The sequence below is a fragment of the Quercus suber genome, unplaced genomic scaffold (assembly GCF_002906115.3).
Source record: "Quercus suber isolate HL8 unplaced genomic scaffold, Cork oak 2.0 scaffold_835, whole genome shotgun sequence".
Lineage (NCBI taxonomy): Eukaryota > Viridiplantae > Streptophyta > Magnoliopsida > Fagales > Fagaceae > Quercus > Quercus suber.
This window is the reverse complement of record NW_027070265.1, coordinates 26,469-53,118: the sequence shown is the minus strand read 5'-3', so window position 1 is coordinate 53,118 and position 26,650 is coordinate 26,469. Positions and strand designations below refer to the sequence as shown.

Genomic DNA, 26,650 nt, shown 5'->3' with positions numbered 1-26,650 from the left:
ATTTTGTGGTCTTGGTAGTGTGATGTGTCAGCTTGTGATAGGTCGGGAATTTTCCCTGTCTACAACAATGTAGAGTCTTAGCCCAAAATTTGAACAAAAAGGTACAGTATTAGTAGCTGTGGATACAGTACATAGGTCTAGAGGCAAGATTCCCACAATGGTTTTGTCTCACCACTGTCCTCATTCATTTCTTGAGAAGGTATGGGACATCAAATAGCAACCATATAAAAGAAATTTTATATACTTATTCTTACAAAGGAACGCATCATACAAGACCTAGTTGAGAGGTGGATTGCAAAGCTACTGGTTCCCTGCAATAGGGCCGTCCTGACCTTTCTTAATATCATCCCACCCTCTTACCCATGGCTGCCCAGGCGTGGCTCGTGTCTCAGGAGCAGAGTGGCTGTTGAGGTTGTTCATAACCTTGTCATGCAGGGCAGTAAACACCTATAACATTGAATATTTTGAGAGTGAGAATGGGAACTCTCAAGACATAAGAAAAGCGAAGGAAAATAGCTAAATTGAACTTTCATCTCTTGATCATAACTCACTGGATTTATTTCCACTGCTTCGGGGGGTTGCTCCTGGGCAGGAAGCCACTTCCACAGATCCGGGTTTTCCTGAAGAACAGAAGCACCACATTCAAATAAAAACACAATATATTGAACATTTAGTCTCTCTTCCCTAGAAGATAATTTATTCTCCAATAGAAATCATAAAGTTGTAAGCAGTATAAAGACTGAGAAATACTTCAGTTTATGCTAAATTGGCACTTAACTATAGAACTTGCACACCTCCCCTGTAAAGAAATTTGTAACTTGATCTTTATCAAAATGAGAATATAAAAAGAATGAGAAACATTATTCTAAACTCACACTCAACTAATAAAACTTGCATAGCGCTCCTCAATTAGGAAGAATGTAACATGATATTTAGAGAAATTAGAACATAAGAGTGAGGATTCAATTCCTTTCCCCTTATAGTAAACCCATCTCACACCAAACATATTGTGATCAAGCAAAAAAGAGACTCGAAGTAACAGTAACACATTGCCTTTTGCAAGTTACAGAGACAACTTTAGGAAAAGTGCTGAACAAGAAAGCTAGTGATCCAAAAAGAAAATGACTGAGCAACCTGCCACAATGTCACTTGCCAAAAACCCCATGATCTAAAAAGCAACTGAAATCCTGTATCCCTGGGATCAGTCAAATGCTTTAGATGTTTTTTTTTTTTTAATCACATTTCAGGCCAATTTCAATTAAGTCATGGAAATCTCTCTTGACAATTAGCACCATTCACATGTTTTTGACTACCTGTTAGATATGGGTTTTTAACTAGCTTAGGTGTTAGGATTGTGTATCGCTATAAGTTTGATCTTGGCTTTATCAGATTCAGATAACTATTAGGATTAACAAAATGCATAGAATTACGGAAAGTCTTCCGAACTGTATTAGAAACTAGAAATATGCAAACTGAAATGCGCATAATTGGCGAAATGGATGGCTAATGAGAAACTCAACATGACTAAATATCATAAAACTAGAGTCTCATCAAATTCCATAGAACAAAACTTTGGCTACTATTTTAGCAAGGAATATTCAATTTATTCATAAAATACATAGGTCTGGAAACTGCTGCAAGAATTAGCCTGTCTTCATATGATTGTCTTAAAGGGTTAAATTGGCACAATGGTGTGTGAGGCAAAAGTCTTCAATTGGTAAAGGACTCTAGGTTAAAGGATACGGTCATAAAGATTCTATAATTAGACTGTGCCGTAAGAAAAAGGCTAAATAAAGAGAAATTACCAAGGAAATCAACTTAGTAACATGCATATTTTGCATACATACAGTTTAAGGTCACAAATTGCAACATTCCACGATACACACACATCATTGTCACAAATCAACGAGTATGAAATTATTTATCTTGAAGATATAAACCCCAAATCCGAAAATTATGGTAATAAAAGAATCGCCTTTCTAAATCTAAGGAGTCCATCAGCGATAATAAATTTTTAAAATGACAAAAACTTCACATATGTCTAATTTTTTGAGGATACATACAACATATTTTTGCATGAACAACAAATAGGGGCATGCAATCATACAACAATAGTTAATAAACGAAAAAAATAAATAAAATAAATTGAATTATAAATATGAAAGGTCATGGCTGTAATGGCTTATGACCAACACTTAAAAACACTAGAATAGAAGAGTCATATAGACTAGCTGCACCAGGTCAAGGACATGAACGAGAGCTTTAATACCGTTCTCATCCATGGAATGAATATGCTCCTCCACCCATTTCCCAAGAACCAAATCCAACTCCAAAAACCCTCGTTGTTTGCTTCTTTATATCAATCTGCTTCCCACATCCAAGGGAGAAAATTTTTTTAAAAAGAAAATTAAAATTGAGAGACCTCCATCAAAATTAAATTTTGACAAAGAAATCAAAGCCCGAGAGTATGATTATATTAAGACAAAGAAATAAAGGGAAACCTGTTTACATAATTGTCTCTTGCTCTCTTCTTTGGAGAGATCAATATCCAGTGATTGGGTATTTGAAGGAACCCAACAATATTGAGGCTTGAAAAGGGCCCGAGGGGAAGTGGCAGCAATGGAGCTTCGATTGGAATCGAGTATTTTGCATACACTAATCAGACTTCTTCTCAAGCTCAGCATTTTGCTTTACTATGCAAATTATTCAGATGGGTTCTTTTTCACTCTACACAAATACAAAACCATGGAGGTGTGACTGTGAGATACTGTGGACATCGAGAAAGATGGCAGTCAGAGAAATTTTATCCAATTAATCGCTAACCTGTACAATGCACAAGATAGTTAAACAAAAGTAACACATATATATATTCACTTTGCGCAAAGATACCACACTGGCTAAATCGTTTATAACAAATTAAGCCCATGAATTTCATAAGATTTGTCATTGTTTCTGACCTCAACTCAAATCAACATCAATTCCATATATTCTGGAGTAATATGTTTGCATAGTGTATGTGGGTCACGAGTTGTATATTGGGTCATTCTTTTCCGTGGATTTGTGTTTGAAAAACTTTCAGGGAGCTCGTTTTGGAGTTATGAACACATATTTCTATCTCTCTCTCTCTTTTTTTTTTCTTTTTTTTTTCCACATTTTCTATTGATATCAGTTTGTGTTTAATATATTGTAGTTTTGAATAGTTTTTACTAATGTCCCTTTTACTAATTAAGAAAAATATTTGTTGAATTTAAAAATTACTTAATACAAAGCCAAAAAGTAGTAGAAAACAATAGAATCTCAGTGCCAATGCATTATGCCAATACATTTGTTATCTATAAGACATTGTTATTAGCAATAATATTTACTAATGGATATCTCTTGAAACATCCCATTTCATTTGAGTGAATTTCAAGCCTAAATAGTATAAGACAACTGAAGTTCAAAAAAAAAAAAAACAAAACAAAACTGCACCTTCCTAGAGATCACTACAATATGTAGATTATATGAAAACCAAGAGATCACCACCCAATTCTCAATTCCCCACAAAATATTATAACAATAAATTAAATTGAAAAAAAAAAAAAAAGAAACTGAAGAAATGAAAGTTAAAGAGATTATGTGAAAAAACCTGGCTTTGTCCAAGACTACTCAATGGATGTTGTTGACACTTGACAGGAAGAAAAAATGGTGAGATTTAGGTCCAGTGCATCTAGTGCATTAGACCCATTGAGATGATGACACGTGTCATCTCAATGAGTCCAGTATAACTGGGTATTGGACCCAAACCTCACCCAAGAAAAAAAAAAAAAAACCATTGCTTGATTTAAAAAAAAAAAAAAAACACATTGAAAAATAGAAAAAGAGAGAATAAATAAAAAAAACCACTGTTGGAATCCTTACTTTAAAAAAAAAAAAAAAATCACGTTAAAATGCAGAGTGGGTATGTGAGAGGGGCAATTTTGGTGTTTTCTCAAAAACCCCTCCCCTCCCTTTTTTTTCTCTCATCAAATCTCTTCAAATTGTAAAGATAGGATTTTGGTGGGCTCAGAAGAAAAAACCTAGGCCCCACCAAAATCCTTCCCTTCCTCTCTTCCATCCAAACAACCTTCTCTCCAATTTTCTCTCATATTTTTCTCTCTTCATTTTCCATTCCTCCTAAAATCACTCCAACCAAATGGATCCTTAGAGTGAACAAAAAAAATTAGATCCGTAACAATTCAAAATTTAAAACAACCTCCTATGTTATAAAACCTCTGAGGACCAAAACCCATGTTCATTGTCAACAAATCAATGCTGATATACAACTTTGTTGTGACATTTTATAAGACGATTGAGGTTAAATTATTCTTTGACACGCAATGATTGACTTAAGGCTAGAATACAATTTACAATTTTCAAGCAATAAAATAATAGTATTAAAATGCACAATTTGTTCACATCCGTTACCATCTTGTTGTAACTCACTTAAAAACGATGCCATTTTGGCTAGCAAAATAGGAAAAAAAAATGATGTCATTTATAGGCCGATTAATGGTGAATATGTGATGGACTACATCAGAAGTAATACATTGACATTATTATTATAGTACATAGTTTAAATCACTTTTTTTTTTTTAATACAAATACACACAAGAAATAGGAAAATGGATTCTAAGTTTGGGGGTGTCCAGGCACATGACAACTGACAAGGCATTAGAAAGGGCAAAAGAAAGTTTAAAAGTTTATGACTTGGTTATTGAGTCTTAGCCCCTCTCCAATGTGATATATGAAATGATACATAATACATCAAATTTTTCTTTCTTTTTTACTTGTACCCCTTTTTTTTTTTTTTTTGCATTATCTGAGTGCATATTATTATTTTAATATATTTAAAAATGTGATTGTTGTTGTTATTACTTATTATAACTATTAGGTAAATATTTTGGCTTAAGATTGTGTTAGAGCATCCACAGCCGGATTCTATATCTCATCTTATTTTACCATCTCAAAAAGCAATTTTATCAATTATACAATACAATTTTACAATTCTCCAACATCCCAACTTTTATTTCCCAATTCTACTCATTAAAATAATATTTCTACGCAATAAAATAATATATCTCACAATTACCATTATACAATACAACACATTATTTATACATTATTTATTCTTTCTCTCTCTTTCTTTCTGTTCAAGAACCATAGTCGCCACCACTGCTGCACACCACCACCACCACCAGTAACCCATAATCTACTGTCAACACCAAAAAAAAAAAAAAAAAAAAAAAAAAAAAAAAAGACCAGACCACACCGCTGCACCTACTGCCCTCCGACCATCAACACCACCACCACCACCCTCTCCACCCATCAACACCACACCAAAAAAAAAAAAAAAAAAACCCAGCAACCCATGGTCAAAAACCAAACTCACCACCGCCGAAGCTCGAAAGAAATCAGAGAAAAGACCAAAACCACGCCGTTGCACCTACTGCCCTCCGACCATCAACACCACCACCACCACCCTCTCCGCGCATCAACACTACAAAAAAAAAAAAAAAAAAAAAAAAACCCAACAACCCACGGTTAAAACTAGACCCACCACCTCTGAAGCTCGAAGGAAATCAGGGAAAAGACTAGAACCACGCTGCTGCACCTATTGCCCTCTGACCATCAACACCACCACCACCACCCTCTCCGCCCATCAACACCACAAAAAAAAAAAAAAAAAAAAATCCCAGCAACCCACAGTCAAAACCAAACCACCACCGCCGAAGCTCGAAGGAAACTAGAGAAAACCCCAAAACCACGCTACTGCACCTACTGCCTTCCGACCATCAACACCACCTCCACCATCCTATTCGCCCATCAACAGCACACAAAAAAAAAAAACACACACACACACACCCACCTTCGATCTAGAAACCCACCACCGATCTAGAACCACACCGCCGATTTAGAAACCCAACGCCGATCTAGAGAGTTGCTGGAGAGAGTGAAGATATTGAGAAGAGTCCAAGAAGAAGAAGAGAGAGCAGAAAGAAAGAGAGAGAAAAGAAAGAGAAAAATGAGAAAGGAGAGAGAAATTGCCGGATTAAATTGGATTAAAAAATTAATATTTTTTTATACCATTCAGTTACAGTACCATCTTACATTTGAGATGGTACTGTAGCAAAATCTCAAAAAAAATTTGGCATATGCGTTATGCACTTTCCATTGTTGAGCAGTTTTGGGGCTTAAATGCCAAATGTTTCTAACATTTGGCATATACAAGCCCCACTGCTGATGCTCTTAGGTTCTAAATATTTAGCATTAAATGTTTAAGTTCTAAATTTATTGTATGTTGGCAAACCAAGTACAAAAACATGTTTAGAATAAGATATTTAAGAAGTGTTTTAGATATTGCTTAAGTTTATACAGATAGAGATTCAAGAACATACAAGTTACAGAAAGAAGAATTCAAAATCTGAAGAGCTCGACAGATCGAATTGCAATTCTGTAGATTTTTAAATCAGGCCCAATAGCTCATAAAACGTTTAAGATTTGAGTCTAACATTGCTAAGTATAAAAGGGAAACCCTAATACACGTTTTTCAAATCTTGTGAGTTACTCCTATGAGATCTGTGAGGTTATGTAACTTTCTAACTCAATAAACATCTACTGAAGATCAGATTCATATTACTAGTAGTTTAGTACCGGTGGAGTTAAGTTGCTGAAATCAAGTCGACCACAGTTGCTAATCCAAATCTTTGAGTAGAGATCTTAGAGTCACAAACTAGAGTGTTTGTATTGCAATAGATTCATAATAGAAGAGTCTGTAGATTAGGAGCTGCGTGTGGTCACGTAAGTAAGTAGTACTACATGAAATATCAGTAGATTTAGGGTTAAGTCTATTGTAAAGACTTTCATTCTATTAGTGAATTGTTGCCTTGTGAATTGTTTAGGTTAAATCATCCTCAGTTTTTTTTACCTTGAAACTGGACTATTTTATTGATTTTTCTGAGTTGTCATATCGTTGTATTCTTTATTTTTTGCCGCTGTTTATAATATGATTGATACTTGTTTGACCTAGATCTGTTTAATTGACCTAAGTAACAACTTGGATAATCTATTAAGTTAAACAATCTGTATTTTCAAAGGTTTAAAATCTAACATATTGATATGTTAGTTGAAATATAGATTGATAATTTTAAATTTTTTGATAAATTATACGGGCTTTCATTAATAATATATAAAATAGCAATAAAACAGTATTTATGTTAAAATATACCAATACCGAAATATTATGTTCTAATATACAAACAGAAATGGTCCTTGACTTTCATAATCTGTAATTTAAATAGTGTGTTAGATAGGAAGGTTAGTTGCAGTGCGTTTTCCAGCTTCGCGTTTTCTCTTTTTTTTTTTTTTTGGCCGCACTTGTTGACTTTGGGGGATAAAATTCACTGTGTGTGTACTGTGCGTGCACTGTTCACGCAATATTTAACATTAAAAGTGGGTCCCACAGTACTATTCACACATTTAAAAATTATTTTACTACAGTATTTTCAGCAACAAAAAGTTTTTATCAACTTTCAGCAACAATAAATGCTATCCAAATAGACCCAGATTATGAAAGTCAAGGACCAAATTCGTATGTGAAAGCAGGAATCTGACATATAGTCAATTACTATCTTAGATTTTTTTTTTATAGATTGAGATATCTCTCCGATTAGTTGGGTCTAGAAATTTGGATACCATTAGCCATGTGAGGTGCAATCCAGCCAATTGTCATGCAGTTATTGGATAGAATCATGTAGAAAATCTTGTTTCGTTTTTTTTTTTTTTGCTGAATATTAAAAAAAAAAAAAAATCTTGTTTCGTTGGCAAGAAAAAATGACCCCACGGTATCATTTTCAACCAACCACAGCAAAGAAATAGATCTGTGGATATGGCACCAAGATAAAAGGATAAGCCCCAATTGTTGCTATTGGCTAATCCAAAACACAACAACACATCTCAACCGTTAGATCCCAAAAATCAAGCAAACCAACCGTCCACTTTTAACAAAGCGCAAGAACCACAAGTACACCCTTGAAATGAAAATACATAGCCATGCACACAAAACATCAAGCTTACAAACATAGTTCTAGTGACTCTACACTTCTACCACCACCACCATTCCCAATTTGATTGATTAAGGCCAGTAGACATGGCCACCGTCACAACACAGGCTTCGGCCGCTCTTTTCCGGCCATGTGCCTTGAAATCCAGGTTCCTAACTGGGTCTTCTGGTAAATTGACTAGAGAATTGTCCATTAAACCAATGGCTTCCACTTCTTCTGGCTCTTTCAAAGTTGAGGCCAAGAAAGGTGAATGGTTACCCGGGTTGCCCTCACCAACTTACCTTGATGGCAGGTAATTATCTACTATGCCTTTGGATTTTGTTTTTATTTTGTCTATTATGTAAAAATACAACTATACCTTATAAAATTTGACTCTTCACATATTTCTTTAACTAAGTTCTTTATCATTTATCACTACTTATGGTCTCAAAGTGACATTGTGAAGGTAGTACTTTCTATTATATTGAATAAAATTCCTTGAAACATGTTAAAATGAAGAAACTTTAAGTGCTTCTAACTTTAGTGTTAATAAAAAAAAGGAACTTGGTTTATGTAAATAGACTACCATTTGTGACATTAGAGCTAAAACTAGTTGAAAATTTTTCAGTCTTCCTGGTGACAATGGGTTTGATCCTCTGGGACTTGCTGAGGACCCTGAGAACTTGAAATGGTATATTCAAGCTGAGCTTGTCAATAGTCGTTGGGCTATGTTAGGTGTTGCAGGAATGCTACTACCAGAAGTTTTCACAAAGATTGGGATTATTAATGTCCCACAATGGTATGATGCTGGGAAACAAGAGTACTTTGCATCCTCACCAACTCTCTTTGTGATTGAGTTCATTTTGTTCCATTACGTTGAGATCAGAAGGTGGCAAGACATCAAAAACCCAGGATGTGTCAACCAAGACCCCATCTTTAAGCAATACAGCTTGCCTCCACATGAGTGTGGATACCCAGGAAGCATTTTCAACCCACTCAACTTTGCACCCACTCTTGAGGCCAAGGAGAAAGAGCTTGCAAATGGTAATTGTTTCAATTTGAACCTGGCTGATTCAGCTAGCTGAGAATTTGTATAGAACTAGACTAATCTTTTGTTTAATTTGAACCGTATGCAGGGAGATTGGCCATGTTGGCATTCTTGGGATTTATCATTCAACACAATGTGACAGGAAAAGGACCATTTGAAAATCTCTTGCAGCACCTCTCTGACCCATGGCACAACACCATTGTCCAGACACTGAGTGGCTCCTAAGTCCATTGGTGATGACATCAGAGCCTGTTTTATATATTCTGTAACCATGGGGGCATGGTTTTTGTGTGAGATTTGGCATCAGTGTGAACAAGTATCCATGTACAGAACTACAATGGAATTAATATCTCCATGCAGATTACATCAACTACTTAGCAGTTAGATTTTAATTTCTGAAGCATATAACTTCTACCCCCTTTGAAATTTAAATTCCATGTGTAATTGCATTCATTCTCTACTGCAATTTAATTTACAGCATTGGTGGTTGAAAACTAACATCAGAAACCATCCCTATTATAAGTTTTTTAAGAGCGAGAGAGGAAGGGGGGATGACTCAATTTACAGATATACATGTTTTTCTGTCTTATACAGCATATACAGCTATGAGATTTCGTAACCAAAATAACCAATAGGAAACTGTACATCTTTTAGATTACTTTTATTTCAACACAGAAGCAATTTAATTTAAAGCAAGGTGATTGAAGACTAATATCAGAAACCATCCCTATCATCACTGTCTTAAAAAAAAAAGGGGGTGGGGGGTGAGAGGTCTCAATTTCAGATGTACATGTTTTTCTGTCTCCTACAATGATCCAGCAAACGCATTTATGAGATTTGGTAACCAAAATAACCAAATGAGAATTTGTACATCTTTTAGATTATTCTTATTTCATGGCAGAATTCATCCAGAATTTGTTTTCAACTCCATTAAAAGAAGGGATAGCCAAATCTTCAAATGCAATGCGCAGAAAAGTCTTTCACCTACCATCCTCATCTTCTAGTCAAAAATTAATGTGGCTCTTGAGAGTCAATTTGGTTGCTGCAAGAGAAAGTGAAAATGATAAGGAACAGGAAGGCAGATTAGTTGCCTGAACACCAGCAGCCAGAAATTAGCAGTAAAGAGATAGGAGAATGAACAAAATGATCAATAAGCATTTGACCATTTGCTTGTTCTTTAATATTAATGAACAATGAAAATATTCTTCAGCCACTTAAATTGAACCCTGTTCAAGATAATAATAAAATAAATAAACCTCCACTTATGATTAGCTTTGAATAAATAGGTCATCCAACAGATTCCAAAATGTATCCCAGTTCATAGTTGGTGCAGACAATCATCATTAGCATGAGATGAAAACTACGGGTGATGCTTTCTTAGGTTAGAGGAAAGAATACTATTCATTATACTAAAGATGGAAACCCCGAACTCAATGCAGCACCCATGAACTATCTGAAGTCATTTCAAAATTAAGAGAGATTCTAGCAGCTATGCCAACTGAAAACCCTCCGCCAGAAGATGAGATATTTTCAATAACAAAGTGATAAAAATCTAAATGCCAACAAGGTAAGACAAACATAGACTCACTTACACGAGTAATCAATAACAAGTTTGATGAGTCGGATTTTATCTGAAATGATTAATTATTCCCCCTATTCAACCAAAGAATCAAAAGGACTGCAAGGATAGTTAAAACCCACTGTATGAAGGGGGCATACCAAAGCAGGAAAAATCTAATATTTAATTTACTGCACATTATCAATAATTCTGACTGTGGAATTTGCAGTAACATTTGAAACCATTCAATGGAAATTTTTGTGCCGCATAATATTTTTAAGTAATAAGTTACTTGGAATTTATTTAGTGTTTGGAAAAACAGAATGAAACAGTTGAACAAATGCTCACCACTGGTAGCCATTCTGATTGTATATGGAAATGCTACAAGGCGCCGATGCAGAAAACCACGAATGATGCCCACTGTCACACAACGGTCTAGACACTCCAAAGTTACTATTAATTTGATAATCCAATGGATTCACTTGTAAGTTCATCTCCATCTGAGGCTTCAACTTAGTATCTTCGAGCAAATTTGAACTACCATATGAAGGATATGCGTATTGCTCACCAAGTTGCATACTTAAACATGTATTTCTACTTAACTCATCCAAGGTACCACCTCCAGATCCCATATGAGCAAGTTGTATTGTATTTCCAACCGCATCTTTCTTTTCAGTGCTAAAATAACCAGAATAACCTGGAAGCGAGACATCTGAGGAGCACTCCACATCTCTGTTGGGAAAATTGAAAAAATGAACACACGTCAGCTAAAAATGAAATGACATGTTTTGCTAGTTCAATAATCAAAATAAATATTGATGAATTAGGAGTCTTTGAGACTTAAAATTACTCTCAACACAAGGCAATCTACATTGATAAAAACTGAGAATCATCCGTCAAACAAATATACAGTCATACATCATTGAAGACAGTGCTGCATTGGATATGATTAGAAGTAAACTCACCTCTGTGGCAGGAAGTTTGGCTCATGGGGAAATAGCATATGTTGATTGTCATTGTTTGAAAGCCATGATAGGGATTGGGCATCGTGCACACTATTCATTAGCATAGGTAAAGGCATCCCATTTTGAAACTATAAAAGCAAAATGAGTCCATGTAAGATTTTTCCATTCATCTAAGAAAGGGCATAGAGAGAGAGGCACTAAGTGACGCTCGTATTACCTGGGTGGCGCATTCTAGTGAAGCTAGCTGGTGTTTTCCAAAATTTTCCTGCCAAGACAAAGAACTAGCATAAGTATATCAATTGCCATTTGTTATTCAATTACAGATGAGTATCACCTAAGGTGGGTTGATTAAAAATCTACATCAAACCTCTGCTCTTGGCAAGTGCACAAAATCCCAGTTAAATCAGGATGCCATCAAACTTACTACACTACTGAGACTGAACAAAGAATTTCTAAGGATATATGTGATTTTAGTACCGATGGTAATGGTATACAGAACCAAACAGAGTCAGCGATCTAAAGGACAAGTAATCCTGGGTAAATATGCCAAACTTTTCATATTTTAGAATCAACAAATGTCTTACCTTTTGTAGACGTATTTGCTGTATTGATTCTCGTAGCAAGTCTTCCATCTGCCTTAGATTTTCGACATTGTCAATTTTTTCTGGATCACTCCAATAGCTGAAGGAATTGCAACAGTTTAGATTTTAGATTATTTAATGGCGTGCATAAAGGAAACTGGGTCAAAATATGAAAGATAGCAGTTAAGTAGAGGATTGTTCTAATAAAACAAGAAACTTTTGTAACACATTGCTCAGGGGCTGTCTAGGAAACAGGAAAAGTGAACATCTAAGAAAGCAGAACCATCAAATGTTGAACTTTACAAGGTAAGGATTGGCAGCAGTATGAGATTTCAAAGTATCCACAGAGATAAAGGAGGAAGAAAAAAGTTCTAAAACAGATGGCAGAAGATGTAACATGAGAGGAATAAATTTGGTCAGTTTGCTTTTGGCAATGCTTGAAGAACCCCTTAATGCACCATCAATTACCTAGAATAAAGTATTACAGTACAAAGTATACGACACTAGTTCTAAACAGCTGCTTAAGAAAAACAAGTTCTAAAACGCTACAACATAGTTAATCTAATCTCATCTTAACCCAAATAAGATGTCAACTGATGTCAAAAGAAAACATTTAGAAAGTTAACCAAAACCGATATAGTATAGTGTTCATTACAAGAGTTCATTTGAATGCAGAAAGTTTAAGGCTAAATGTAAAATAGCATAACTTAGAAGAATTATATATGACTGATTGTATGGTACAGCTTGTGTGTGCAGCCCTTAACTGGAGCAATAAAAAAAATACAATAGATAATTTGAACTGAAAGTAATTTTTTTTATCAGTAATTTGAACTGAAAATATAGACCCTTCAAAGTTTTAAGCTGGATTGCCAAAGACCTTAAAAAATACTAATGTATTGTACAATAAAATACAAAATTTTGATAAGAAACTATAAATGCAGTGAGCTTATGTTGTATATCTATCAAACTCTTACAACACAATCCACAAGACAAAAAAATAAAGGCAATACTTCAACAAACAAAATCCCCGAAGGTGCACCTCAGTCTCTTTTGTAGTTCTGTAAGTTGAACTTGCAATAGCCTTAATCGATTACCCAATTCCTGCCCATTGTGATTTAACCAAAAAACAATTCATTGACTTAATAAATAATCTCAAACCATAATGAATTTCGATAATGCCCGTAAACAATTTGTACCTCCACTGTTTGAGAGCTGCAAGAAAAGGAAGAGAAGGGAGGATGCAAGTCAGATCTGTTAAAGAAGTTCTACTAATTAGAAATTTACAAAATAGATCAATATATTCATACCTTGAACCCAGAAAATCTTCTATATTTACATCATGGTCCAACTTCTTGAAGGTTTTCTTTAGTGCCTATGTTATCAAACAAAATTTTAAAATGAATGCATGAATTAAATATAGAGTGAAAATTGTTCAATCCTCAAGTAATACAAACAGAAGAACTAAAATAAATATCATATTTGAAAGGATGGGCAGGATGGTCTTACTTCAAGGCTCTCCAATTTCCTGTTCCAGTGAAATAAAAATATCACTTAGCTGTAATGCATTCAAATTCAACAGAGCAAGTAGATAAAAAGAATTACAAGTTTAGGGTAAAATTTTCAAACCTTTTTGCCCTTTCTTGTGGAGTCAATTGTGAGAACTTTGCAATAACCTCTTCAAAATTTCTGAGATGGAAAAGAAATGCTTTAGACTATTATGTAATATGGAATATACCAAACCCCATTTTAGCCTTGCTGGAATTTGTTTTATGACATCTGTTTTTGCCATTTTAGCCTTGGTGAACTTCCTCTATCTGAGCTTAAGTGTATATCTGAAATACAACAAACGATATCAACTGTAACACTACCTGTTCTCTCCTTGATATAATGTAGATCTCCCAGTTGGCGAAAACATGAGAAGAGCAATATCTATGTCACATAGTATTGCCAATTCCCTAGCTTTCTTCAAAATTCCATGTCTCCTTTTCGAATAAGTCACTTGTCGATTGCTAGTGCTCTCTAACCTCTTTATCTTGAGCTTAACCCTTCCCATCCTGCAACCTAATAAGCAAATTCATTCACATTCCCATAACCAGCCAATTGCTCCAAATTACTAATGTTCATGAACAATTTTATTTAGCCAAAAAGCACATTCTTTTTTCTCTCATGAAATCCATATTGACTCACATTAATTATGCAATAAAAATACACTTCTCCAGCTGAAACTTCATTCCAGGCACCACCACCATAAAGTCAAAAAGAAAAAAAAATGTAAAACCTTGATTCTCAACAAATGAAGAAAACCTTTAAGCTGTCCTTGAATTTTCTCTGTTTTGTCAAAGAACAATGGAATAAGGGGGGAGAGAATGTTTCTGTAACCGTAATGCCCACGTGAGAAATCCAAACCTCATGAAGAGGGAAAGAACAAACAAAAGAAAGTAAACCCTTTTGTTTTTGGAAAGAAACAAAGTGAGAATTATGTAACAAACTCTAAAAGACACCCAAAAAAGGCAGACCCAGATGGTAAAATCAACAAGGAAAACAGGGACTCCACGAAATAGTCATAATATGGTTAAAGAAAATGATTACAAAGGAAAAGAGAGAGAGTTTTGGGATATTATGAAAGCATACAAAATTGGCACGACAGGTTAAGCTGTGATTTCGGTTGTTGAAATTAGCGGAACCAACCAACGATGTTTGCGTTTGTGTGTGTGTGTGTCTCTGAAACAAGAGTACGTGAGTGTCCGAAGAGAGAGAGAGAGAGAGAGAGAGAGAGATTGTCGGTGATATTTGTGCTATACTGCTATGTTGTCCTTAAATTTCGAAGAGTTTCTAGAATATCAGCCGATAAATACTGCTATCCTTTCTGTTCTGTTCTGTCTGTTAAGGATTTTCATGTGCAAGTCTGATCAGCTGAAGTCCAAGTCCATGGGAAAATCATGGGGGCAACCGACCCTAGTCTCTCGATTTTCTAGAATGAAAAAGTTTTACTGTAATTACCAATAAGAAAATGACACATGTTCCGTTACGTGTAATGTATTTGACTTACTTAGTTGGCGGGTTAAGTGAGTCATCTTTTTATTGCCCATGATAAGAATTATCTTACTATTGGTTGATGAAGCTAAATTTTGTCAATTGTTGACTTTGGTCACTTGACCCCTTTTTTTTTTAGTGTGTTGGGGAGGGAATTTTTTTTTTTACAAATAGTCTAACTTTTTGGGTTTTTTTTTTTTGAAAATAAATAAGAATTTTTCTAATAAACATTTAGCTTTTGTAACTAAACAATTTCTAATAAAATTACACATTATATAAGCTAATGTCTATTTCATACCATATGTTATATAATAAAACTTGTATCTTACATTTGTGGCAAACTATAAGTACATTAAAATAATTAATATATACTTTCTCTAAGTAGATCACTATAGCTAAATTTTCAAAAACTTTAAGAAAATTCTATTCCAATTAAAATTCCTCTATAAAGAGTTTTTTAACAAATTAAGAAAAAAAAAAGTTTCATTATTTATTTTAAGGTAGTACCAATTTAAAAAAAGAAAAGAAAAAGCGCACACTATACACACACATCACCCTTATAGTCAAAAGTGTCTCCAAGACTCCAAAGTGATGATGGGGTCGGCCCTGAAATTTTGATGTTGATACCTATAACCTTCTTAGTCAAAATGTAGAATGAAACCAACGAAATTTCAGTATGGAATGTGCATGAAATTTTGGATCCTATGAAACAGGGGTGAAATGTATCTTCTATAGACGTAGGCTCCATTTTGTTAGAGTGAAAATAGGAGGATGGAAGATGGGGGATAAAAAATAGGAGAGGAAATAGTAACTGCGTGCCTTTGGTTGATGGGGCGAAAACTGGGGGAGAAAATTATTTTATCCCTAAGCCCACCTTTTGGTGAAGATGAAGTTTTCTCTCCAAATTGGGGAGAAAATGGGGGGAAAAAAGTGGGTTTAAGATAGAAAATTACTCATCTGTCTCCTTTTCCCTTCAACATTAGTTTTCCTTTTTCTTTTCTTTTTTCCTCTCTCTTTTTCCAGCTTAATGCCCATTTTCTTTTTTTCCTTATAAATTATTTTAAAAAAATTTCATGTATAAGGGCATGAGGGTAAATTTATAAAAACACAATTTTCTATCATCTCGTTTTTCTTCTCAACTAAACAAAAGAGTTTTTTACTCTTCCACTTGTCCACCTCCTAACAAAACACAAGTTAAGGAAAATTACAATTTTTTCTATCCCTTTATTTTTTCATTTCCCAATATTTTCTATCATTCTACTTTTTTATCACCTTAACCAAACATACCATTTGTTTTACACCACCTCACATTGGCATGCACTAGTGTGCGAGAGAAATATGTCACTTTGGTAAAAAAAAAACTATACTAATGATTTTTTTGTAATGGGCTCGGGTCTTGCAATTTGAGCTATAGAATTTAATACATTGTGCTAATCATTTTGGTAGCAATTGAGACTTCTTTGTCATCAAGACCAGTTACCTCAGGTATAGGCCAGGAGAAAATGGGATGTCTAACAGTTGCCTTTTTCTTTTTCTTTTCTTTTTTTTAATCTTTATTGCTTCTAGAGATGAAAATCAAAAGACTAAGAGACGATCCATTTGTTCTGACCAACACCAAAGAGTTCAGCCCCACACGGTTCTCTCACACAAAGAATACAATGGGGGCTATGGCATACTATACAACATGTTATTTGCTAACCCTATGGCCAGAAGGTGCAAATTGGATAAAATTTTATTGTTCATATTAGTATTAAGTATTACATTTGCATGTATAATGTACATACACTATGTTGATCTTGTGCACTATGTGTGAGCATCTATGAATGTATGTGGGAGTATGTATATTAAAAGGCATTGATTCAATTCCATAAATCTAGTTCCAATCAGCTTAATTGATTAAGTCTTTAATTATCAAATAGTGGACTTGAATTTGAATTTTCTACACCAAAACCAATTGGTGTCTTATCAAGTAATGTCATAGATTTCAATGCTTTCATTTTTTTTTTTTTTTTTAAATTCCTGTGTCTTTTCTTTTTTTCCCTCTTAGATAATTAATATGGTAGCTTTTATCAGTGACATATAAGGAATCAAAGGTTGAAAATTATATACAATACTGTCTGCTAGAGTCAATGAGTTGGAAGTAAATGCATAAACACAGAAAATCACTTGGTAAGCTCCTCCTTCTTGCCAGCTTCCTCCAACTCTCGCAGACCTCCAACCTTCTGCTCAATCTCCTCAATCAGCTCCTCACGCCACAACTCAGCTCTTGAAGATTCTTCAATATCATCTTGCTGCATCATCGTATATACACAGTCAAAATCTAAATCTATGGACTCGGGCTGTAAATGAAGTAGCCACAACAACAAATGACATGCGTACAAGCAATAATTTCCCAAATTTTGAAACTTTTGAGATCAAATAGATGGCCAACAAACCATTTTCAAAGTTATACATGGTGACAGTCGATATTTAAAATATGTGAAGTTGTGAACCATTAGTTTTTTTTTTTTTGGTTAACTTTATGAAATTAATACAATTTTGGCAATTGACATTTTCTCAATCAATTTCCTCAAGTTATGAAGAGTATGAAAAATAATTTTTGAAGATACCCAGTGACAGAGAGGACAGAAGTTCAAAAAGAACTCTATCAGCCTCAGTATAGTGCTGGCTTGATGCAACTTATTAAAGTTTCAAGACAACAAATTTAAGTGAGGCTTTTTATTATATTTAGACAACAATTAAATATTAAGCAAGAAAGGTACCTTCTCATAGACCCAATTTCCAGTACCATCTCCTCCATCCCCCCTATATTGCTCCGAATCATAGAAAGGATCCTAAACATGCTAAACTATATAAGAGACTAGACTTTAATTAAAAGGAAGTTTCAATTAGTGTACACGACAAAAGGAGTAGAATGAGACATGCCTACCTTCATGGCACCAAAGAACAAGCATCCCCAACAAGTAAAAATGATGTAAAAAGCATCTACGATAACAAAGAAGGAACAAATTCAATTGTAATAATTCATATTCCAATTAAGCATTGTGAAAGAGGTAAGAAAAGAGAAAATGAATTATGAAAAAACTTACAGACGTTCTTTATGGCTTGGTCACTAAGATGCCAAACAAATTTGTGGGTTATAAGGTCTCTTTGGCCATCCATATGTTCAACCATAACTGCCATCAGAGGCCAATCAGGGAGAGCATTTGCTTTACATAAAGAGGATCTTCTGCTCTTCTTGCCCTCAAGCTATTGTTAAAAGAATGTAAGATATGATGCTATAGAGGTGTAAATGAGTCAATTGACCCATTGATAAATATGTCTCTTTATATTTATGAAATCCACTTCTTTGTTTAGTTGCTGAGAACTTACCTGCTGCCACCCATTAAAAAGTCCAGTACCTGAACAGTGTCTAGGCTGCAAATGCAAGACAGACATACTTTAGTTTCTAGCTTTGGAAAATTCTTAACTTTGAGACTATGTTGAAATCATGGAAATGGACGCAAGATTTACCAATCTTGAACATGGATTTGCTTCCAATTTTGTTGTATGGATAAAGCTATGGATGTTTGGTTTGATAATGGTAAAGCCCATGACAGCTTCAGCCATGTTTTGAATGAGAGGTAGCTAGTATGTTGAAATGTGAGAGTTTTGGGTTGCTACTTTGGATTTTGGTGGTGTGGGAGGGAAAGTGGATAAGCTTCGAACCATTTGCATCCACCCTTCCATTACACAAAAGGAACTAATTGGATATGGAAAGAATAAGCCATAATGTTATGTCAAATGACTCACATATCCCTTGTTCAAAAGACTCACCATGTATTAATCTGTCCGTCCCCATGGAAAAAGTATTCTTAGGTTCTAATTTGATAATTGCAGCTATCGCTTTGTTATGAAGTAAAATATTTCTAAGCATAAAATATTTTATATGTAAAATATACATGTAAAATATTTTCAGCTTTTTAGTATGACAAATAAAACTTTTCAAACAGACCACTAAAACTAATATCTCAACACCAAAGTCGTTGGTGCCAAAGGTCTGGTGACCGGACTACTGGAATCAACAGTCAAAGCGGTGGCTTTGATGACCAAACTGCTGACGATCACCATCAGAGCAATATCTCTAGTAATTGGACTTCCAACACAAGTTGCAATGCAACATTTTCGACCATCGAACCGTCGACACTGATTGCTAGTGCGACATCTCCAGCCACTGGACCATTGGCACTAGTTGAGGAGTGGAGTTATTAGCCACTAGATGGCCAACACTTGTTGCTAGAGCGATGTCTCCAGCCATCGGATCAATGACCTAGTGACCAGATAGGGGAAGAGAAGTCACTCTGTGTTTTTAGAAAATGTTTTACCAAATTTTCAAAGATAAAACATTTTACAAAATCTTATAAAGGATTTTACTATCAACGGAAAATATTTTACAAGTTTGACTATATTTTGCTTGCAAACAAACATCTAAAAATGAGAAAAGATTATCTAGAAAATATTTTACTTCAAAACAAATGGAACATAAGTGCCAATGCCATTTATTGAGAGAAAAATATGTCCATATATAGCATTGTTTCTTGGATAACTTACCAAATATACAAACAAACAAACAAACAAAAAAAATTTGTGGATTCCATTTCTCATATAGAAGTGTTATATTCACAATATTTTTATAATAAATCATTAAGTTGTTAATGGTTCTAAATTGAATAAACCATCAAATCATTTTTTTTACCACCAATAATAACTAATAATAAGTTACCACTTACAATTTTTGAAAATTTTTTGTGAATACAGCATTTGTCTATATGAAATTGAAATCCATTTTTTTCTTTTTCACCAAGATATGGTTATCCGTAGCTCCATATAAAAATATATATAAATATATATTTTTTAAATATTTCCATCTGGCCTATTAGCTCAGCTGGTTAGAGCGTCGTGCTAATAACGCGAAGGTCGCAGGTTCGAGACCTGCATGGGCCACTTTTAATATTTAATTTCGTTTTTCAAGTGATAGGACCGCGATCCAATTACTCACGTAGGCCCGACCCATCTCATTTTTTATATAGTTTTTTAAATTCCTGTGTCTTTTCTTTTTTTCCCTCTTAGATAATTAATATGGTAGCTTTTATCAGTGACATATAAGGAATCAAAGGTTGAAAATTATATACAATACTGTCTGCTAGAGTCAATGAGTTGGAAGTAAATGCATAAACACAGAAAATCACTTGGTAAGCTCCTCCTTCTTGCCAGCTTCCTCCAACTCTCGCAGACCTCCAACCTTCTGCTCAATCTCCTCAATCAGCTCCTCACGCCACAACTCAGCTCTTGAAGATTCTTCAATATCATCTTGCTGCATCATCGTATATACACAGTTAAAATCTAAATCTATGGACTCGGGCTGTAAATGAAGTAGCCACAACAACAAATGACATGCGTACAAGCAATAATTTCCCAAATTTTGAAACTTTTGAGATCAAATAGATGGCCAACAAACCATTTTCAAAGTTATACATGGTGACAGTCGATATTTAAAATATGTGAAGTTGTGAACCATTAGTTTTTTTTTTTTTGGTTAACTTTATGAAATTAATACAATTTTGGCAATTGACATTTTCTCAATCAATTTCCTCAAGTTATGAAGAGTATGAAAAATAATTTTTGAAGATACCCAGTGACAGAGAGGACAGAAGTTCAAAAAGAACTCTATCAGCCTCAGTATAGTGCTGGCTTGATGCAACTTATTAAAGTTTCAAGACAACAAATTTAAGTGAGGCTTTTTATTATATTTAGACAACAATTAAATATTAAGCAAGAAAGGTACCTTCTCATAGACCCAATTTCCAGTACCATCTCCTCCATCCCCCCTATATTGCTCCGAATCATAGAAAGGATCCTAAACATGCTAAACTATATAAGAGACTAGACTTTAATTAAAAGGAAGTTTCAATTAGTGTACACGACAAAAGGAGTAGAATGAGACATGCCTACCTTCATGGCACCAAAGAACAAGCATCCCCAACAAGTAAAAATGATGTAAAAAGCATCTACGATAACAAAGAAGGAACAAATTCAATTGTAATAATTCATATTCCAATTAAGCATTGTGAAAGAGGTAAGAAAAGAGAAAATGAATTATGAAAAAACTTACAGACGTTCTTTATGGCTTGGTCACTAAGATGCCAAACAAATTTGTGGGTTATAAGGTCTCTTTGGCCATCCATATGTTCAACCATAACTGCCATCAGAGGCCAATCAGGGAGAGCATTTGCTTTACATAAAGAGGATCTTCTGCTCTTCTTGCCCTCAAGCTATTGTTAAAAGAATGTAAGATATGATGCTATAGAGGTGTAAATGAGTCAATTGACCCATTGATAAATATGTCTCTTTATATTTATGAAATCCACTTCTTTGTTTAGTTGCTGAGAACTTACCTGCTGCCACCCATTAAAAAGTCCAGTACCTGAACAGTGTCTAGGCTGCAAATGCAAGACAGACATACTTTAGTTTCTAGCTTTGGAAAATTCTTAACTTTGAGACTATGTTGAAATCATGGAAATGGACGCAAGATTTACCAATCTTGAACATGGATTTGCTTCCAATTTTGTTGTATGGATAAAGCTATGGATGTTTGGTTTGATAATGGTAAAGCCCATGACAGCTTCAGCCATGTTTTGAATGAGAGGTAGCTAGTATGTTGAAATGTGAGAGTTTTGGGTTGCTACTTTGGATTTTGGTGGTGTGGGAGGGAAAGTGGATAAGCTTCGAACCATTTGCATCCACCCTTCCATTACACAAAAGGAACTAATTGGATATGGAAAGAATAAGCCATAATGTTATGTCAAATGACTCACATATCCCTTGTTCAAAGGACTCACCATGTATTAATCTGTCCGTCCCCATGGAAAAAGTATTCTTAGGTTCTAATTTGATAATTGCAGCTATCGCTTTGTTATGAAGTAAAATATTTCTAAGCATAAAATATTTTATATGTAAAATATACATGTAAAATATTTTCAGCTTTTTAGTATGACAAATAAAACTTTTCAAACAGACCACTAAAACTAATATCTCAACACCAAAGTCGTTGGTGCCCAAGGTTTGGTGACCAGACTACTGGAATCAACAGACAAAGCGGTGGCTTTGATGACCAAACTGCTGACGATCACCATCAGAGCAATATCTCTAGTAATTGGACTTCCAACACAAGTTGCAATGCAACATTTTCGACCATTGAACCGTCGACACTGATTGCCAGTGCGACATCTCCAGCCATTGGACCATTGGCACTAGTCGAGGAGTGGAGTTATTAGCCACTAGATGGCCAACACTTGTTGCTAGAGCGATGTCTCCAGCCATCGGATCAATGACCTAGTGACCAGATAGGGGAAGAGAAGTCACTCTGTGTTTTTAGAAAATGTTTTACCAAATTTTCAAAGATAAAACATTTTACAAAATTTTATAAAGGATTTTACTATCAACGGAAAATATTTTACAAGTTTGACTATATTTTGCTTGCAAACAAACATCTAAAAATGAGAAAAGATTATCTAGAAAATATTTTACTTCAAAACAAATAGAACATAAGTGCCAATGCCATTTATTGAGAGAAAAATATGTCCATATATAGCATTGTTTCTTGGATAACTTACCAAATATACAAACAAACAAACAAACAAAAAAAATTTGTGGATTCCATTTCTCATATAGAAGTGTTATATTCACAATATTTTTATAATAAATCATTAAGTTGTTAATGGTTCTAAATTGAATAAACCATCAAATCATTTTTTTTACCACCAATAATAACTAATAACAAGTTACCACTTACAATTTTTGAAAATTTTTTGTGAATACAGCATTTATTTATATGAAATTGAAATCCATTTTTTTCTTTTTCACCAAGATATGGTTATCCGTAGCTCCATATAAAAATATATATAAATATATATTTTTTAAATATTTCCATCTGGCCTATTAGCTCAGCTGGTTAGAGCGTCGTGCTAATAACGCGAAGGTCGCAGGTTCGAGACCTGCATGGGCCACTTTTAATATTTAATTTCGTTTTTCAAGTGATAGGACCGCGATCCAATTACTCACGTAGGCCCGACCCATCTCATTTTTTATATAGTTTTTCCCCCTTTTAAAAACTCACCAGCGATTGGACTGGGGATCTAATTAGTCACGTAGGGCCGAGCCATCTCCTATGGAAGGGCTTTTTTTTTTTTTTTTTGGGAGGAAATCTCCTATTGAAGTTTAAACTTTAAACTCCCGTCCAATTCCCATGTTCCCAACTCTTCATTTTTTGAAACTTTTTAAAAATCATATTTCAATGCCAATAAGATTGTGTAATTCATGTTTTATACTTTTGATAATCCAAAAATTATTGCCAATGAAATAAAATTTATCCTTCAAATTTAACAACTAGAGAAAAATAACTAGAAAATCAATTTCCATTTAAGATTTTGTATGGCATTTTGAATAAGGTATGAGAATTTTTCTAATCTTTATTTCAAAAATCAATCATTAAATTATATTTCAAAAAAGTAGTATGAGATAAAGGACAACAAATTTTTTTTTTTCCACACCAAAAAGTCTAATAACAATATTTCATGAGAGAATTAAAAAGTATATATGTATCAAATGAAACCGTGCAGATTAGTATTCTTAATTTTTTTTTTTTTTTTTTTGGTTTCATTTTGCACAGTTTACCAATTTGATGGTTTAATTACTGATTCGTATGATACTAATAACTACAGTTAGAAGTAAATTTCAATTAGCAACATACTAAAACATTTCTTGTCTTACATGGACAATCATTCATGAATTTCTGTTGAATGGGTTAATAGAAAGAATTACTTATATTTTGAAAATAATAAAATTTGGATAAAGTTTGGTTATAAATTTTGTTGTAGCTAATGACTACAAGTCTATAACTTTAGTCAATATATTTTTATTGAATATGAATTTTGACAAATCTACTATCGGATAATATTTTTTTCTTATATCTTTCATACTTACAAAATTTCTAGAAAATCAACTATTAACAGCTATTGCAGCACTAGCAAAAGCTAGAGCTACATGAATACATCATAAAGAAACAATAACAAAGGATATACTAACAAAATATTCCTATATCAACTTAATATCCTCATGAATCCTGAAAGTTCAAAATGCGTGTAAAACACCTTTGAACGTTTAGACCCCAAATTACAAAATATCAATTCAAGCTTATTATCAAACAATTAATATGCGGAATATGAACATAAGCTAAATACAGAATTGATAAACAATCTAAGTCAATTATAATTACATCCACAACAGAAAATAAAAGGCAAAGATAAAAAAAGAGAGATGCAAACACAAGGACAACACGCGATGTGTTATCGAAGAGGAAACTGAAGCTCTCGGCATAAAATCTCTCTGCCACCCTCCAAGTGGTAAATAATCCACTAAAGAATGTAGTTGGGATATATGAATAGTAGAAGACCCTCCAAGCCTAATCTACCTAGTGTACCTAAGCCCTCCAAGTTTCTTGCTCCAACGAGGTTGCGCAGAACCTATTTCTTCTTTAGCTTACCGGATTCCGCTACTAGACTAGACCATAGCATCAACCAATAGACATTGGTTCCTTCCAAACTGCTTCCCTTAGCACCAAATGTACCTTCTCACAGACGTGGGTGTGATGAGAAAAAGATTTGGCCAATAGCCTCTCAAGGATGTATCAATGGAGAGGAAGAGAGTAGAGGAATTTGAAGAGTCTCTTAGATAAAGATTGGGGATAAGGCAATCTTGTTTTTCTCTAGGGTTTCTCTCACAAAATTCTCTCTGGAAGCTCTCTTGATTTCGTGGATATAAGAGTCTATATATAGTGGTGTGTGTTTGGAATACGAAGAGTTAATTTTTGCTAAACAAGGTAACTTGGTGGCTTGACCTTGCTACTTGTCTAAGTCGTGAGTTTAAGTCGCAAGGTAACTGCCTGGCCAACCTGGGGCTTTTGTCCTGTAGTGCGACAGTTGGCGCGACCTTTCAGTTCCCCCGTATGCTTCTCATGTGTTTGCAGTTGGCAGCTTGCCAATCGCGAGTCAGCCGCGAGTCCTAACCGCGAAACTCTACTTCTTTGCACAAACTTGAATTTTTCTTCACACTCTCTTCATACACTACCCTTACATGAATCCCACCTAAATACATGGTTACTAAGTGCTGAATTACAAGCAAATTAGCACGGAATAAAGCCAACAAGATGGTTGATAAATTTCAACCTTACAAATCCAAGCCACTTCCAATAACACAGATCCTATTTTGAGTTTGAAAGATCCACTAATTCAACAATGGTCACATTCCACAAACTCCATTATGTAAGTATCAGCTTGTGATCATAAGCATCAGAACAATTCCATATCATCCTTTATGCAACGCATAATATCTTCCTAGGAGTACAATTCTTGAGGGGGTAGAATTTATGACTTCCTTAAACCAAATATGTATAGTCAATTTGAATGTGTTCCAAAATGAAGCCTTCAGCGAAATGACTTGTGCTAAGAACATTCTCATAACAAGTGATTACATGATTCGATTTAGGAGGGATCAAAGACCAGTAGGAAGAGTGAAGATATGTAAGACTTCAATGCTTTAGGTCAAACCTTATTTCTTCTTCAAGTTTACAAAAAAACCATGAAAATCAAGATGAGCTTCATAGAGAAACAAAAACTAAGGGACCTTTTTCTCTAACCGAACAGTAGAGTTCATGAATTGTCTCTGGGATCCCAAGCCCATCGCAGTTTAGATTGAGAATTTTTATGGAGGACGGGAAGGTTGAGTATAAAAAACGTGAAACTAACGGTTAGATTTTCAAAATATATAGTCATATTAATGTTTTTAGTGAGAGTTGCTTCCAATGGCTATAACAAAGTTTGTAACCAAACTTTGTCCATAAAATTTTGTCTTAATCTGAGTGTTCAATTTCATACTCTACCTAATGAAGCTTTAAACTTGGGTTATTTATTTATTTATAAATAAAAAATGTAGGGCTATTGATGAAGTATAAAGCGAAACACTATTGGATTGAGGATTTTTATTCTTATTGGATTGGAATCATTGGGAGGACTTCTTGAAGATAGTACAAGTGCCACTATCATCACATGAATGTTGTAAGAATTCATACTTAATTATTCTGTACGTTCTTTACATTTTTCCAAGAAATATATCTTCGCCGAAACAAATAAAATCCATAGGAAAAAACCTTATAAACCTGAAAGCCAAATATGTATATATATATATTCAATAGAATAAAGATTAAAGAAGCAAATAAAATAAAATCGTTGAAATATTCAACAACCCCACATTGAAGAAGAAGAAGAAAATCACTGTAATATACAAAAGAAGAAGCAAGAAAGGATTAATCC

The 26,650-nt window shown here is 34.3% G+C and overlaps 4 protein-coding genes, 2 non-coding genes and 1 pseudogene across 9 annotated transcripts; 3 read left to right on the top strand and 4 right to left on the bottom strand.

Annotated features, from left to right (window-relative positions):
• Positions 1-278: 278 nt before the first annotated feature.
• Positions 279-2,684, bottom strand: LOC112006302 (succinate dehydrogenase assembly factor 2, mitochondrial-like; annotated as a pseudogene).
• Positions 2,685-8,043: 5,359 nt separating this feature from the next.
• On the top strand, positions 8,044-9,540 carry LOC112006308 (chlorophyll a-b binding protein P4, chloroplastic). The gene is made up of 3 exons (XM_024038591.2): positions 8,044-8,373; positions 8,689-9,104; positions 9,197-9,540. Exons 1-3 carry the CDS (start codon positions 8,168-8,170, stop codon positions 9,331-9,333), a joined length of 759 nt encoding a protein of 252 aa, XP_023894359.1. The 5' UTR covers positions 8,044-8,167; the 3' UTR covers positions 9,334-9,540.
• A 63-nt stretch (positions 9,541-9,603) lies between these two features.
• LOC112006307 (agamous-like MADS-box protein AGL65) lies at positions 9,604-15,073 on the bottom strand. 4 transcript variants are annotated; one of them, XM_024038589.2, is made up of 12 exons: positions 14,400-15,073; positions 14,081-14,266; positions 13,839-13,898; positions 13,719-13,737; positions 13,520-13,584; positions 13,409-13,424; positions 13,252-13,313; positions 12,216-12,312; positions 11,849-11,896; positions 11,632-11,759; positions 11,015-11,398; positions 9,604-10,150 (listed from the first exon to the last, which is right to left on the bottom strand). In XM_024038589.2, coding segments are annotated over exons 1-12 (1,098 nt in total). In that variant the 5' UTR covers positions 14,402-15,073; the 3' UTR covers positions 9,604-10,119. The 4 variants fall into 4 exon arrangements, with proteins under 4 accessions (XP_023894357.1, XP_065623768.1, XP_065623769.1 ...); XM_065767696.1 differs by having other exon boundaries at positions 14,081-14,273; positions 14,491-15,072; XM_065767697.1 differs by having other exon boundaries at positions 14,081-14,273; positions 14,517-15,072.
• Positions 15,074-17,293: 2,220 nt separating this feature from the next.
• Positions 17,294-18,982, bottom strand: LOC112006313 (photosynthetic NDH subunit of subcomplex B 4, chloroplastic). The gene is made up of 6 exons (XM_024038599.2): positions 18,759-18,982; positions 18,618-18,662; positions 18,335-18,494; positions 18,175-18,230; positions 18,008-18,079; positions 17,294-17,536 (listed from the first exon to the last, which is right to left on the bottom strand). Exons 1-6 carry the CDS (start codon positions 18,852-18,854, stop codon positions 17,408-17,410), a joined length of 558 nt encoding a protein of 185 aa, XP_023894367.1. The 5' UTR covers positions 18,855-18,982; the 3' UTR covers positions 17,294-17,407.
• Positions 18,983-20,154: 1,172 nt separating this feature from the next.
• Positions 20,155-20,228, top strand: TRNAI-AAU (transfer RNA isoleucine (anticodon AAU)). Its single transcript has one exon. It is a non-coding gene; the product is annotated as a tRNA-Ile (tRNA).
• Positions 20,229-20,355: 127 nt separating this feature from the next.
• LOC136065042 (photosynthetic NDH subunit of subcomplex B 4, chloroplastic-like) lies at positions 20,356-22,044 on the bottom strand. The gene is made up of 6 exons (XM_065767698.1): positions 21,821-22,044; positions 21,680-21,724; positions 21,397-21,556; positions 21,237-21,292; positions 21,070-21,141; positions 20,356-20,598 (listed from the first exon to the last, which is right to left on the bottom strand). The coding sequence occupies exons 1-6, from the start codon at positions 21,914-21,916 to the stop codon at positions 20,470-20,472; spliced, it is 558 nt and encodes a 185-aa protein (XP_065623770.1). The 5' UTR covers positions 21,917-22,044; the 3' UTR covers positions 20,356-20,469.
• A 1,172-nt stretch (positions 22,045-23,216) lies between these two features.
• On the top strand, positions 23,217-23,290 carry TRNAI-AAU (transfer RNA isoleucine (anticodon AAU)). Its single transcript has one exon. It is a non-coding gene; the product is annotated as a tRNA-Ile (tRNA).
• Positions 23,291-26,650: the final 3,360 nt, after the last annotated feature.

Coding starts and splice junctions, on each gene's coding strand:
- LOC112006308 (XM_024038591.2), top strand. CDS start 8,168: ATGGCCACCGTCACAACACAGGCTTCGGCCGCTCTTTTCCGGCCATGT. Junction 8,374..8,688: donor CCAACTTACCTTGATGGCAG/GTAATTATCTAC, acceptor AAAATTTTTCAG/TCTTCCTGGTGACAATGGGT. Junction 9,105..9,196: donor GGAGAAAGAGCTTGCAAATG/GTAATTGTTTCA, acceptor AACCGTATGCAG/GGAGATTGGCCATGTTGGCA.
- LOC112006307 (XM_024038589.2), bottom strand. Junction 12,313..13,251: donor GAACTACAAAAGAGACTGAG/GTGCACCTTCGG, acceptor CAATTCCTTCAG/CTATTGGAGTGATCCAGAAA. Junction 10,151..11,014: donor AATCAGAATGGCTACCAGTG/GTGAGCATTTGT, acceptor TTTCTCTTGCAG/CAACCAAATTGACTCTCAAG.
- LOC112006313 (XM_024038599.2), bottom strand. CDS start 18,854: ATGGCTGAAGCTGTCATGGGCTTTACCATTATCAAACCAAACATCCAT. Junction 18,495..18,617: donor TTTTTAATGGGTGGCAGCAG/GTAAGTTCTCAG, acceptor TTTTAACAATAG/CTTGAGGGCAAGAAGAGCAG. Junction 18,231..18,334: donor CCAAGCCATAAAGAACGTCT/GTAAGTTTTTTC, acceptor TTGTTATCGTAG/ATGCTTTTTACATCATTTTT.
- LOC136065042 (XM_065767698.1), bottom strand. CDS start 21,916: ATGGCTGAAGCTGTCATGGGCTTTACCATTATCAAACCAAACATCCAT. Junction 21,557..21,679: donor TTTTTAATGGGTGGCAGCAG/GTAAGTTCTCAG, acceptor TTTTAACAATAG/CTTGAGGGCAAGAAGAGCAG. Junction 21,293..21,396: donor CCAAGCCATAAAGAACGTCT/GTAAGTTTTTTC, acceptor TTGTTATCGTAG/ATGCTTTTTACATCATTTTT.